The sequence below is a fragment of the Argopecten irradians genome, chromosome 10 (genome assembly GCF_041381155.1).
Source record: "Argopecten irradians isolate NY chromosome 10, Ai_NY, whole genome shotgun sequence".
NCBI lineage: Eukaryota > Metazoa > Mollusca > Bivalvia > Pectinida > Pectinidae > Argopecten > Argopecten irradians.
In genome coordinates, this window is record NC_091143.1 from 38067807 (window position 1) to 38083424 (window position 15618).

A 15618-nucleotide genomic window follows, 5' to 3' on the forward strand; every position below is an offset into this window, starting at 1 on the left:
CCGCGTAAGGAATATCAAAGTTCATATCATCACCGAAGCTTCCGAGAGTCGCTCAAGTGAATTGAATATCAGAGTGCTGGTAAAATAAGCGGAAATCCCGACCAGATGTCAGTTTCGTGTAGCAGCACGCGATGTCAACACTTACTTCCGTATCGATATCCCGATGGTAACATTCAGAGTATGGCTGCCCCGAGAAAATAATTATGTACGCTGGCCTGACGCCAAAGTTCCGTTTTTCACAAGAAAAAGAAAATTTTGTTCATAACATTTGGATGTAGTATTGATTTAATACTTTAATTTTTCTTTCGTTTTGAGGTTATTTCTTAATGAAATTCCGGTTTAATTTAACCATCCAGTTTTCCGTTGTCAGTAAGAAAGAAGGGGAGACAATTTTTTCAAGAAGCGCCATTTCTCACAGTTTGAGAGAGCTCCGCTCGCGGTCTTTCGTGCCGCGAAGAGTTGCGATCTTACAATTTACCTTTAAAACCATACTGTACCCAATGCCTTATTTCTATGCTATGTCACCACGTAAATTTGCTCCATATACGGTAACACTTCAGATTGCATAAAGTAGTAGTAAAAGTTTTTCGCAGACACAACATCATGTCTATTAGAAATGGCCAGGAATCGATTTTCGCGATGGTATGGTCTCTAGAGGAGTAGAAACAGAAAGCTTGCTGTCAATTCCAAACGAAGTCGTGTAACTGCGGCATTTGTATGTTTAGTTTGGACAGTGGACTACATGTAAATATCGGAAAGTGTGAATTACAAATAGACTGTCTGGTTTACACTTGGTGTGACCACATGGTCTGAGTCACGTGATCTAGTGCCTCTAAAGTTGTGATTTATACATGAGTCTCGGTAGCCAAGTGGTTAAGGTGCTCCGCCAAACCCGCACCTCTGGGTTATGAGTTCAAACCTAGTTTGGTTAAGCGATGATATCTGAACTCGACTGTCAATAGAAACGTATACGTAAAGGCCCGACCAAATCTACACTAAACTCCATGTTATTAAATGGTGATACCATACATATCTATATGTTAAAACTAGATAATCTTCAATATCGCTCACGTTTCTTTGAAGATCGCTGGCAACATACTTCACCATATATATTAAATAATACAGATTACCTCACACAGAACCACATTGTTCTTTCTATACATGTATGTATAGAGGTATTGATTATCATGCATGTCATGATAACTCGTCATAGACTGACAAAGCTACCGGTGTATCTGTATCTCAAGCGTGTGGGTTAATTCAAAGATAAACAACGAAATGTCCCCTACACCTTAAAGGGACAATTAAGTGAGGCTAATTCTGTTACATAACCAATATATGGCATCAATGTATTGTTCTACATTCTTTATGAAACATATAATTTTTTTTTACAAAATCCATGTCATTATTAAGTATTTTAATTGATGACGTTGAAATTCCAAATGGTATTGCAATGTAAAATATGTACTCTGTAAATTAAACAAATGCGATACATAACCACCGAGGAGTTGATGAAATTGAAATTTTTAGACAGGAACATACAACTAATAAGGTAAACAGCGATTTTGGTAGTTATGGGCAAAAGTAGCATTACTCCACGAGTAAGGTCCAGGGTTCGGCAATCAAGACGTCCGACCACATTTTGTAATGGCGGACAGCGAGCGAGTTTGAACACTTCACACACATTTCACCACCATGGATTATCTGGCATATCCTTTGGACGGCCGTACCGTACATGTATTTATGCGTAATTACCTGGTATTCATTTGCCCCATTTCATGCACCTTTCTGGATACCCTTGAAAACTAAATACTAGTTTTTTGAAAAGGAGATGTTCATCCCTATATAGCATGTCAATATCGATTCGTTCATTGCATTAGTAACGTCACAAATCACCTTTGAACATGCCCAAATAAGTCAACAATTGAGGTCTGAAATCCGGATTTTAGTGTGTGCCCGGAAACCTGTCGTTGTGAGCTTAATTATCAAGATACAGACAGGCAGATGGTCTTAAACGATAGAAGAGATATCAAAGTAAGAGAAAATAGAGAGAAAGGGAAAAGGAAGGGGAAAATAGCACCAATTTCAAAAAAAAAAAAAAAAAAAAAAGTCCCACGCGCAGGTTTCTGCCTTCCATGACCCGTGCGTGGTGACCTTTAGGGGACTTCCAGTGACTGTTTTTGCTTGTTTGTAGTGTGTACTGTTTGTTATCATCGTGAAAATGGTATCAAACCGAAATCTAGATGCAAACTGCTTTCATAGATGGCATTCGTTATAACCTACTATCAAAATTGAGTCAAGTTCGAATCCTGTCGGCCGTCGAATGGATATCACAGTAAAACCAACTAATCTAACTTCCATTAGAACTAGTTCGTTTCCTACATTTGCGCAAATTCTAATGTATTCTAAGACTCGATTGTCCTTATAAATTTAATTCTCAGAGATCGCTGGGATTCCCCAGTTCCTCTACATCCGCTACCTTCATCATACCACAAACACTCCCGAAAATTAATAAATAATAAATAAATGAATAACGTGTGATAATTAAAGAAGAAGAATCCTGATTTTGAATATAACATCAACACGAAAATGTTAAATATTACGTTTTACACTCTTTGATCATTTTGTTATTGTCAGACAAGGTACAAACACAATTTAAACGATTCCACGCAATGTACATTAAGGCTTCATTTCGTAAAATAAATAGCCGGGTTTGCTTGCATTATATGGCGAATGCCAAATCAAAATTTGATACCGTATGATGTTTTTGCCCTAACAATGCAAACATACATGAAATGTTTAGCCAAATAATTTATCGTTTACATTTACAGTTTGAATAGTAAATCAAAGTTTCTGTGCGAATTCCCCGGAGAAACAAAATATCGGATTAGGTAATGAAGATTAACTGCTTTCACTAAATTGTATGATTCTCTGTTTAATTGTCTACCTTGCGTGTATCGACAAGTGTAGCTTCTCTTAAATTAAGAATTCCTGACATTCATCGACATTTATGCTGCTGAAAAAAGAGAATGCTCCGAAAACAGACGTTGCTTGCCCGTAGTTATAAAATAACGTTGAGATCATATCATGATATTTACATGCCCGACCCCCAGTGTTTACTTAGCTACTCTATCGATTTTTGTTTCACCAAAATTATACTTAAATCATTAAAGAAATATTTATTTTCTACTGAGTTTTTAGAAATGGCTATTTCTGTTGGAATTCATTGTCATTTTATCTGTTTTAATAAAAAATAAAATTGAAGGAAAATTTAACTATTCCAGTTGAATTATTTCTTCCACCAAGAATGACCGGTCGGTATTTGTAGACACAGAAACATTCAGAATTGATAGACTGTGTAAACTTTTGGTATTGTTATACGGACTGCCCTTTGAATTGTGACTGGAGGCATGTATGCTTTCTGTGAATACAATGTATGATAAAGTTTCCCTTCTCTCTTGTTTACATTTCTAATGGAACCAGCAAGCAATATTGAATTTTTTTGGTTAATTTGAAAACGTTTTCCTATGCGTATATCTCAGTTTTCGTCTTACATCCGTGGAACTGCCATGCATGTTGTCAGATATACCCTAAAATGAGCTTTTTGAAAATTGATTGCCTTTGAGTGTAATGCTTTGTGACAAAATGTCGATACACAGACACGCATGTTCTATAATAAATGAAAACAACCTAACTGCACCTTCCTAAGGCTTAGACCGAGGTTTTACCACATACTGAGAGTAGTTCTGGGCCCGGCGAACAAATGCTTTAAAGATGATATTCATCATTTGAACAATAATTGGTGTTTAATCGTATATATGATAGTCTAATTAACACAAAAAATAATATAATATAATTTATTTTGCCTTTGGTGTATGCGCATTCAGTAGTTCATTCCATATAGGATATAGTGGTACAGATCTTTTTCGGGATGCAATTAATGATTTATTTCATATTTTTAACTTGAAGTAAAATTAGAAGCTCAAACTTTTCAATGGTGGTGATGGTGTAAAGTAAGTAACTTTTGTAACTGAAGAAAAATACTAAATCGTCTGCTCCTGTTTTTAATAGTGAAAAAATACCATTTGTCAGCGGTGGAGCATCATTAAACAAAATGCAAACCTACTGTCAAATTCACTTGATCAGGTTCCAATTTCACGAAACAAACTTAATTAAAAAACCGACTTAAGTCACAATTGCTCATATAAGTGGTATAAGGAGAAAAACTTAAGCTTTGACTTAAGCCTTCTCTTTTCTTTCGAGAAATCGGAGGCTGGTCCCAAGCAACGCCTTCTAATCTTGACATGCATACGTCCACTGGCCTTGCTTTCTCTCTTTTCTTTCCTCTGTCTTTCTTTTTCTTTCTTCCTTTTTTTCTTTCTTTTTTTCTTTCTTTCTTTCTTTCTTTCTTTCTTTCTTTCTTTCTTTTTCTTTCTTTCTTTCTTTCTTTCTTACTTTCTTTCTTTTTCTTTCTTTGTTTCTTTCTTTGTTTCTTTCTTTCTTAATTTCTTTCTTTCTTTCTTTTTTCCCTCTTTCTTTCTTTCTTTCTTTCTTTCTTTCTTCAAAGAATCATGTTTGAACGGTTGAAATGTAGCCGGAATCTTGAAATAACGTATCTTTCTACGACTTTAAAAAGCCATCACTTTTCGGTTTGAGATGATAGGAATTCATATTTAGACGTATGAAGCTCGGTATGGTAACTGTAGCCACAGGGACCTGGCACGAATTTTTTTTAACCAATAGTATACATACATATATTATAGTATCAAGGGAATGAACTCGGCGGTCGAGAAAAACGAACCTATTTTTTTTAAACCGTGATTATTTTAATAAATGGGTTCTATACAACATTGACGGATAACTTACCTTGAAGAGAAATAATTTATCTTTCCATTGAGTGCTTGATGAACAAAATTGGCCAAGTATTGACGAAGTTATGGCTTGATGAATCGGGAAATTTACGAAAAATATGCTAGGTAGACATTTCCCTGTCCGGTCGAAATGTCGTCTCGGCTCTAATGGGTACCTCAAAAACCAAGCCAAAATCACAAAATCTACGCTTGTGGCGCTAAACACTACCCATAACTGTGTTCATCCACAATCTCCTTTGGAGGTGTCATGGCCCGTACTTTGTTGAAACTCCATTTAAACATCGTGTAGCTCACTTACTTGAACCGTCACCGCCATGTTCATTTGTTCTTCGGAACACTTCTCGAGTTTACCGACAAGCACAACATAACATAATTTGCATAATGTAGTCACGATATGTAAAGTCGAGAAGCGTTCCGAGAGAAAAATGAACATGGCGGTGACGGTTAAAGTAAGTAGGCTACACGATGTTTAAATGGAGTTTCTACAGAGTACGGGTCATGACACCTCCAAAGGAGATTGTGGATGAACACAGTTATGGGTACTGTTTACCACCACAAGCGTAGATTTTGTGATTTTGGCTTGGTTTTTGAGGTACCCATTAGAGCCGAGACGACATTTCGACCGGACAGGGAAATGTCTACCTAGCATATTTTTCGTAAATTTCCCGATTCATCAAGCCATAACTTCGTCAATACTTGGCCAATTTTGTTCATCAAGCACTCAATGGAAAGATAAATTATTTCTCTTCAAGGTAAGTTATCCGTCAATGTTGTATAGAACCCATTTATTAAAATAATCACGGTTTGAAAAAAATAGGTTCGTTTTTCTCGACCGCCGAGTTCATACCCTTGATACTATAATATATATACATGTATACTGTTAGTTTAAAAAAAAGTCGTGCCAGATCCCTGTGACTGTAGCGGTCATGTGCTATCCTCGTGAACCCAGGAGCTAGTATCATTTTCATTATATCCACGACAGTGATAGTAACCCCTGGAATAGTGAAGGTGTCTCGGATCTTACGCATGTATTCAAATATTTAAGATGGTGGTCAACTGAATAAGAAGCTATAATGGCTGCAACGATACAACCACAAAAGGAACACGCCCCTTCCCACGTGATAATTCCGTACATATGGAGAGCCGATGTCCTTTAATTATGATATAATTATCAAATAAAGTTATCGTGAATTGTCTCCGAGTCAGGAAATACTAATTCTGGCCTATACTCATTAAGGTCGATGTGTATATATATCACACATACACATATTCGGACTATCTTTTATTGACCACGATAAACATAGCGTGTGTATTAATACGCAGGAGAGGCTTGTAACTTTGTATATCAATGTCCCGAAGATTCCGCACTCAGAGGGCCGTACAGGTCTAGTAAAATGGATAGTGTTCGAAAGTTAGTATAATCTACATGTGTGAATAAAGGTGTTACACAGGCAATTCACAGAGACATGAGTTATAGTTTATAAATAACTAGATCTTTCTATATATCCAGACATTACACTGGTAATACACAGGGGCATGAGTTATAGTTTATAAATAACTAGATCTTTCTATATATCCAGACATTACACTGGTAATACACAGGGGCATGAGTTATAGTTTATAAATAAATAGATCTTTCTATATATCCAGACATTACACTGGTAATACACAGGGGCATGAGTTATAGTTTATAAATAAATAGATCTTTCTATATATCCAGACATTACACTGGTAATACACAGGGGCATGAGTTATAGTTTATAAATAACTAGATCTTTCTATATATCCAGACATTACACTGGTAATACACAGGGGCATGAGTTATAGTTTATAAATAAATAGATCTTTCTATATATCCAGACATTACACTGGTAATACACAGGGGCATGAGTTATAGTTTATAAATAACTAGATCTTTCTATATATCCAGACATTACACTGGTAATACACAGGGGCATGAGTTATAGTTTATAAATAAATAGATCTTTCTATATATCCAGACATTACACTGGTAATACACAGGGGCATGAGGTATAGTTTATAAATAACTAGATCTTTCTATATATCCAGACATTACACTGGTAATACACAGGGGCATGAGTTATAGTTTATAAATAACTAGATCTTTCTATATATCCAGACATTACACTGATAATACACAGGGGCATGAGTTATAGTTTGTAAATAACTAGATCTCTCCCAGTATTCAGACAATACACTGATAATACACAGGGGCATGAGTTATAGTTTATAAATAACTAGATCTTTCTATATATCCAGACATTACACGATAATACACAGGGGCATGTGTTATAGTTTATAAATAACTAGATCTTTCTATATATCCAGACATTACACTGATAATACACAGGGGCATGAGTTATAGTTTGTAAATAACTAGATCTCTCCCAGTATTCAGACAATACACTGGTAATACACAGGGACATGAGTTATAGTTTGTAAATTACTAGATCTTTCTCAGTATCCAGACAATACACTGGTTATACACAGGGACATGAGTTATGGTTTGTAAATCATGAACTAGATCTTTCCCAGTATCCAGACATAACACTGGTAAAACACAGGGACATGCGATACGCTGGATTCGAGTCATTAAATTGCCTGTATAAAACTGTTTCATGCGAAATGATTTTAATGTGAATTGTATTATCATATTTTCTACTTCAGAAAATAAATTAGAGATCCAATAAATATCATTATTTAGAAGTAAACAAAAACATCTAAGAAAATTACAGTGAAAAGCTAATTGATCTTTAAAAGGCGCAAAACAGTTAATGTTGGGAAAACAGTCGCTAACATATAATAATTAACTTGACTAACGAAGTAGTAACTACCAAGGAAATAGCAAGCTGCAGTTTTATCAACAATATCAGGAATTGTGTCAAGGTGTTTATGTATCGTATTAACAAACAGGTAATACATGTTTCAGGGAGGTAATTATCAATCAAGTATTACCTGAAGTGAACTCTAAAAGGAATTCATAGCATTGTTCACAAATAAACATTTTCAACAGCAACCGACATTGCTGGAATACGTTAGGCATAAAATAGACCTCATTGTTATGGCTGGACTTTCACTCCAGGAGTTGTCAAAAGTTACATAAATAGGGCGTTTAATATCAATACAAATAAATTACAAAATAAGTCTTATGGTGGAGTTGAAAGGTTCAGTTTGAACTGAAAAAACGTGTGTCATTTTCAAAGAAATCAGGATTTTGACAAGAAGCAATAGGAAAAGTACAATAAATGCATGGCCACGTTCGTCGATATCAATTTGTCCTTCTACAACGATTGCTCGTCAGCCACGAATATTTTTTCATAAACAATTTCCTGATTAAATATTTCCTATAAACATAAATATCCCGTTCTAACTGAGACATGAGTTACACTATGCATGAAAGCGTAACACGAACATACCGCAGTCTCCCAAATTACACACATCGCAATTACATACGCTACATACCGCACATATGGGAGGCCGTCCTTCCATAATTCTAGCTGTTAATATGACCTTAAATGATAAAACAAAAATCTAACTATTTCTATCCTGTTTTCAGTAATCCACGTGCGTCTACAGGGCGGTGACGGAGCTACAACAGGCCGGGTGGAAGTGTCTCGAAATGGCACTGACTGGGGAACAGTGTGTGACGACCTATGGTCGGACCAGGACGCTCAAGTGGTGTGTCGTCAGATTGGATTCATGTGGGGAACGGTGAGTTGTTAATCTCGTTTGTGGTGCGATAAATATTTATCTCATGTATGAAACGGTTATTTTTTTTAACCTCATATGTGGAACGGTTAGTTGTTGATCTCATGTGGAGAACGGTTAGCTGTTAATATCATGTGGGGAACGGTGAGTTGTTAATCTCATATAGGGAGCGTTTTATTGTTTATCTGGTGTTGGAAATGGCAAGCTGTTTATTTCATATGAGGAACGGTTAGGTGTTTTTTATCTCATGTGGGGAACGGTTACTTGTTAATCTCGTGTGGGGAACAATTAGTTGTTAATCTCGTGTGGGGAACGGTTAGTTATTAATCTCGTGTGGGGAACGGTTAGTTGTTAATCTCGTGTGGGGAACGGTTAGTTGTTAATCTCGTGTGGGGAACGGTTAGTTATTTATTTAATATGGGGAACGGTTAGTTGTTAATCTCGTGCGCGGAACGGTTAATTATTTATCTCATATGGGGAACGGTTAATTATTTATTTAATATGGGGAACGGTTAGTTGTTAATCTCGTGTGGGGAACGGTTAGTTGTTAATCTCGTGTGGGGAACGGTTAGTTATTTATTTAATATGGGGAACGGTTAGTTGTTAATCTCGTGTGGGGAACGGTTAATTATTTATTTAATATGGGGAACGGTTAGTTGTTAATCTCGTGTGGGGAACGGTTAGTTATTTATTTAATATGGGGAACGGTTAGTTGTTAATCTCGTGTGGGGAACGGTTAATTATTTATTTAATATGGGGAACGGTTAGTTGTTAATCTCGTGTGGGGAACGGTTAGTTATTAATCTCGTGTGGGGAACGGTTAGTTGTTAATCTCGTGTGGGGAACGGTTAGTTATTAATCTCGTGTGGGGAATGGTTAGTTGTTAATCTCGTGCGCGGAACGGTAAATTGTTCAGAATATCTTATACTGTAGGAAATTTTGTTAACAGTTTTCACAAACATACCTTTATGCTAGAATTTGCTCATTGCCTCTGGCTTAATGCTTAGTCACTCGATTTAGGTATTCATGTCATTATGGAATCTAATACAAGGTCATGGATTAACGCGTACAATTACATAATATACGTCATTTATATTCATGTCATTACCGTCTTACATGTTATATTATTCCTGACATTATTATTTGAATAATATTCTTGACATCACCTTTTTTACAATATTCATTTCATTACCGTATTTACAATGTTCATGTCATAACCGTATTTAACATATTGGTAACCCATCTCAAACAAACGTTTAATAAGAATGGTGGTAACCCATCTCAAACAGGCGATGATAATAATGGTAACCCATCTGAAACAGACGATAATGATAAGAATGGTAACCCATCTCAAACAGGCGATGATAATAATGGTAACCCATCTGAAACAGACGATAATGATAAGAATGGTAACCCATCTCAAACAGGCGATATTAAGAATGATAGTAACCCATCTCAAACAGATAATAATGATAATGATAGTAACCCATCTCAAACAGATAATAATGATAATGATAGTAACCCATCTCAAACAGATAATAATAATAATGATAGTAACCCATCTCAAACAGATAATAATGATAATGATAGTAACCTATCTCAAACAAACGATAATAAAAATAATGTTAACCCATTTCAAACAACGTTAATAAAATAATGGTAACCCATCTCAAACAGATGATAATAATTATAAATCAATGACAATACTTTACCTGTACAATACCTGATCTTCGTTCTATTGTAAGCAATTAATGCTTTTAGACCACCTTGAATGTCATCATTAATGTCATACCGGGTTGTTTGTGTTCGATATGTGTTCTATCTACTGATGACCTAAGGAATCATTTGCTCCTGGAATACTAGTAACGAGATGCACTGATTTTCCCTTTTTGTTATGAATATACGTTAGTAAATATGATGCCTAATGTTTGAATTTGTAGTCGCATTCCAATTCACCATTTGGAGAGGGTACAGGTGCCATCTACCTGGACAACGTACAGTGCACTGGATCAGAGAAATCATTAGCTGATTGTCAACACAACGGCTGGGGGGTCAACAACTGTAGACATTACGAGGATGCTGGTGTTTCCTGCTATAATAACTCAGGTGGGTCCCCATGTAAAATATTTGATTTTTTATTTGTTTTTTTTTTGTTTTGTTTTTTTGTTTGTTTTTTTTTGTTGATGTTTTTTTCGCATTTTCCATGTGTACTTTAGTATCTCGATGTATAAGGTTGCTTTTAAAAAAAAAAATTCTCTTTCAAAGAATTATTTCATACCCATTTTAAATCAAATATTTTGTTTTCATACTAAATATGGCTTTCTGTCACAATAGAAACATTGATATTGCGTATTGATTTGGAAAAGGAATCTCTTGCAAAAACAGTGAAATCATACACTAAAACATATTTTGTAATATCAAAGAGTCTAAACAAGCATGTATATCACGATAATTAATGTGGCTTTTGTTACACAAAGTTACTTGTCACAAATTTATATAATTAATGTAGTTATTGTTACACAAAGTTACTTGTCACAAATTTATATAATTAATATGGCTATGGTTACACAACGTTACTTGTCACATATTTATATCATTAATATGGCTATGGCTACACAACGTTACTTGTCACAAATTTAAATAATTAACGTGGCTATCGTTACATAACGTTACTTGTCACAAATTTATATCATTAATATGGCTATGGTTACACAACGTTACTTGTCACAAATTTATATCATTAATATGGCTATGGTTACACAACGTTACTTGTCACAAATTTATGTAATTAATGTGGCTATCGTTACACAACGTTACCTGTCACAAACTAACAACATTTTCTGGAAAACTGATTTTCGAGATTAAGAACAAATTTTCGCCGTTTTACGATCTAGAATACTGAGATCACCTACACCGATACCTCCACCAACGTTTGGATAGTGAAATTAATTCCTTTTGTATGAAATGTGATACACCAGTCCCCCGAGGTCTGTCCGATGTATATATGGAGAAGTGAGTCAGACATAAATTAGAAGAACATGTAATACACATAATTATAAATGAGTTAGATGCCGGTACACGTGTGTATGACTTCACCTAAACATGTGTTACAACAACGCCAAGAGACAAAAGAAAATGTCCCATGTCAAGTCTCCATGTGTCGGCTGTCACTTTAATATAACCATCACGAAAAACTGAAATTTATAGAAATGAAACGATTTAAAGAAAATATAGAAAATTTACTGTCGAAATCATTCCTATTTCTAGTTGTATAACTGTATTCAAACACGGGCTGTGTACGGAGAAGGCGATGTCAAAGATTAGGTTTTCTGTTGACATCTTGTTTGGAAATATGATGTTTTAATTAAGCTATATCTTAAACATGTGCATGTCTTATGTTCACTGATGATAGTGGACAAATAATTTTATGATGGTCATAGAATTTAACAGCTATATATTGGAATTAATTTGACTATGGATCTTACCGTAAAATTTGAGAGAAGTCTGACAGGTTACCTTGACGTTTTTGTTGAACGTAGACTGTTTATTGTTGTAGTCCGATTGCAGTCACGGGGCCGAACTGACGTTGGTACTGTGGAAGTACGACTTGACGATGGCTGGGTACAAGTCTGCGACGATGAATGGGATTATCAAGACGCCAAGGTCGTGTGTCGACAGCTTGGCTACAAAGACGCTATGTACCTTCGTGGCTCCAAACTTGGCAAGATGTCCACAGACTCGTTAGCAAACAAAGCCTTGACTCAATTTAAATGTCGTGGAGCAGAGAAAGAGTTACTTAACTGTACACACGCCCCAATTACTACAAAGTGTGGTACTATGAATAGAGCAGCGGCTATCTGTTACAATAAATCTAAAAGCGATGTGGATATGTGTAAGTATTATCTTAAAAGTTCAATTGAAGTAGCATAACAATGCTGCAACTATGATTATTCATATCTTTTCTTACGTCCTTCCTTTAGTCTTTCTATCTTCCTTTGTCATTCCTATTCTAGTCTTTCCTAATATGGACTCCTGTCATTCCTTAAGTCTTCCTATAATCACCTGTCATCGCTTCTGTAGTCGTTCTGTCTGTCTTTGTTATCCTTTTATTACTCTTTATATCTTCCACGGCCATTTCTCCTTTAGTCTTCCAATCATCCCCTACCATCCCTCTTTTGGTCTTTTGGTATTCTTATCGGCTAGCAGATTATATAATTCATAAAGCAAAATATCATTATGCTAAATTATTTGCATTTAGAACACATTTATCAAACCTAGCCCGTTTTGTTCAGCTTTCAGTATAGACCTGTTGAACGGCTCTAAACACTGGGGAGAGGTCAACGTTCGAAAACATGGAGTCTGGGGTCAGGTCTGTTCCACTGGAACAGAATGGAACGACCGTGCTGCCCGGGTGGTGTGTCGGGAGCGAGGATTCGTGGACGGCAAAGCTTATGGCACTGTCAATGAAACACTGCGTCCTATCTGGATCACGCAGTTGAACTGCAGTGGAAGGGAGGCCAGTTTGGAGTCATGTGTAGGCGACGTGGATTCTTGGGGTCGTCCAGTGCATTCATGTCGTGCAGCATATGCTTTGTGTTATAACAAAAGTGAGTTTAGTTTATACTGTTCTGTAGTTACACTATGCAATGTTAACCCCAATTTAGCTTTTGATGGGTAAGATGAGGTTACATCAGTTATATAGCAATGCTCAGTTCCTATGGAAACTGTGCTGTCATTGAAGTTACTCTTGTTGTTAATGAAGGAACAGAGTTTTCTTGTAAAAATTATTATAAAAGCATTATATCAAATTCTGAAAATAGTGAAGAGCTTTCATGTAGTGTTTAAAGTGCCTACAGCATTATTCGGTCTTCATTAAATGTTGCCTTCATGCATCTTCTTGAAAACCAATACCTCTGTATTCCCAGGTGTGTCGGTAAGTTTAGCTGGAGGAGGGAGCTACTTTGGACGAGTACAGATAACGTACGATGGTGTAACAGGAACGGTTTGTGATAAATCCTGGTCTTCCAGTGATGCAAGAGTCCTGTGTAAATCCATGAACTTCGCTGATGGTGAGCCGATATCAGACTCTTACTATGGAAAGGGCACAGGTCCGATAATGATGAGCGGATTGGGCTGCTATGGACAGGAGAAATCGATCTTACAATGCAGGAACCATGGCTGGAGAGTATATAACAACACAGACTGTTCCGACCACTCTAGGGATGCCTCGGTCATCTGCTATAAAAATGGTAAATCTCAATTATTCAGATTTTGTTATCTGTATTTTACAACTCTTCTCTATGATCTTGGTCAGTGTGTAGTAGTCTGTATCAGCATATTACAGAGTTATCTGTCATTGCATGTAGGTATTGATGGTGACGTCGTGTGTTTGAGAGCGTAACGTCTTACTTTTCGGAGAAAACGATGTGAATTGCACCAAGAAATAATGACGTCATATTGGATACCTACCCGCATGGGAGCTAACTCTGTAATGCGCAAAGACGGAATATGTGCTTGTAACTTAAGAATTCTAATATGTCTTGTTATTTATGTATTTGTAAATGTGTTCTATATGCAAAATTAAAAAAAAACTGATATCGGATGAGGGGTGAGCTTAGTGAGTTGAAGATAGTGTAGTGGCTCTTTCTCACCTACAATGTAAAATTCTAACTAATTCTTTGAATATATTTGTCCACACAGTGAGGTTGTCGAGGGGAGATCATTCATATGGCGTTGTCAAGGTTATGGATCAATTCTGGTCGGTTTTATGTGGCGAGGGATTCGACAATAAGGACGCCATGGTCATTTGTACACAGTTGGGTTTTGTGAGTGGACGAGCTCTACCTCCTGGTTCGTTCGGCACGTTCTACGGACGATACACCTGGCCCAACCTTAACTGTACAGGAAACGAAACAAAGATTGAACAATGTGGATACGACCGATTCCGAGGGTGCCAGAGGGATAATTATCTGGGTTACGCGGCAGTGTCATGTTATAACGGGTCCCTTAGTATCTGTAAGTACCTAACCTTCCATGTCTCATGGAAATATCATTTCTCTCATACATTCATACTGGCTGGTCCAGGGCAATACACTCATGTCGCCTGAAGCTGTATTACAAGGCTACCCATGCAATAAAGCCTCGTGACGCACAGCGTCAACAAAATTACTATCTTCTAGGCACAATTATAAAATTTCTTTTTGAAATTAAGCTGGGTTTACTTGAAAAGATACAAACAACGGGATCTGCGTTGAAAATATTACGCATTTTTTATGTATGGAGATTTGACTAGATTCTAGCAGTCGCGTTTTTTCGGATTATTTTAAAATGGTGGAAATTAATAGAATTAAAATTGCAAGAAAACGTCGAAAACGTATGAGAGAAAAATACTCTTTCATACGTGGATATGAAGGATAGGGATATTCTACCCTCGGGATCACAAAATGTTGTAAAACCCTTGGCAAGCCTCGGGTTTTACAACATTTTGTGACCCTCGGGTAGAATATCCCTATTCTTCATATCCACGTATGAAAGATTCTTATAATATATATCTTCACCAATAAATCCTTTGTTTGTAACATGTTTTAAGATCATGAATTGGTTTTCTTTCTTGACAAAATATTTGATGATGTATTGTGATAAATGCTGAGAGGTATTTAGAGAGAATTTCTTCGTAACTCTTCTAACTTTATCATTTCTACATTATGTACAGTAAAACCTGCCCTAGTGTTAACATCTATATAAAATAACATGGGCCCAGTCTCATGAACTTTCTTTATGGAAATATCCCATTTGAAGGCATGGAAGAAGTAAAGAAAAAAAGTTTAGGAGCCTTCCTTATAATATGTACACGGGTAATGCTTTTTAAGGGAAATTTTAAGATAAGGAACCCCTTAAGATTAAAGAATTTTCGTGAAACCGGACCCTGCTTAATAAGATCTCTTTCTTGGTGTCCCACAGCTCCAAAATATTTTTGAACTGTGTATATATCGTTTGTAGCGTGGGTGGTGTTTATAGA

General features: G+C 36.2%; 1 protein-coding gene across 1 annotated transcript in view; it reads left to right on the forward strand.

The window, feature by feature from the left end:
- The first annotated feature begins 12160 nt into the window (after positions 1 to 12160).
- The window catches only part of LOC138333831 (scavenger receptor cysteine-rich domain-containing protein DMBT1-like), a 28298-nt gene continuing 24840 nt past the window's right edge, over positions 12161 to 15618 (forward strand). The window contains exons 1-4 of the mRNA XM_069282446.1: positions 12161 to 12492; positions 12893 to 13207; positions 13526 to 13849; positions 14301 to 14615. Coding sequence (XP_069138547.1) covers positions 12297 to 12492; positions 12893 to 13207; positions 13526 to 13849; positions 14301 to 14615 — 1150 coding nt within the window. The 5' untranslated portion in view covers positions 12161 to 12296. The remainder of the gene's footprint in view (positions 12493 to 12892; positions 13208 to 13525; positions 13850 to 14300; positions 14616 to 15618) is intronic.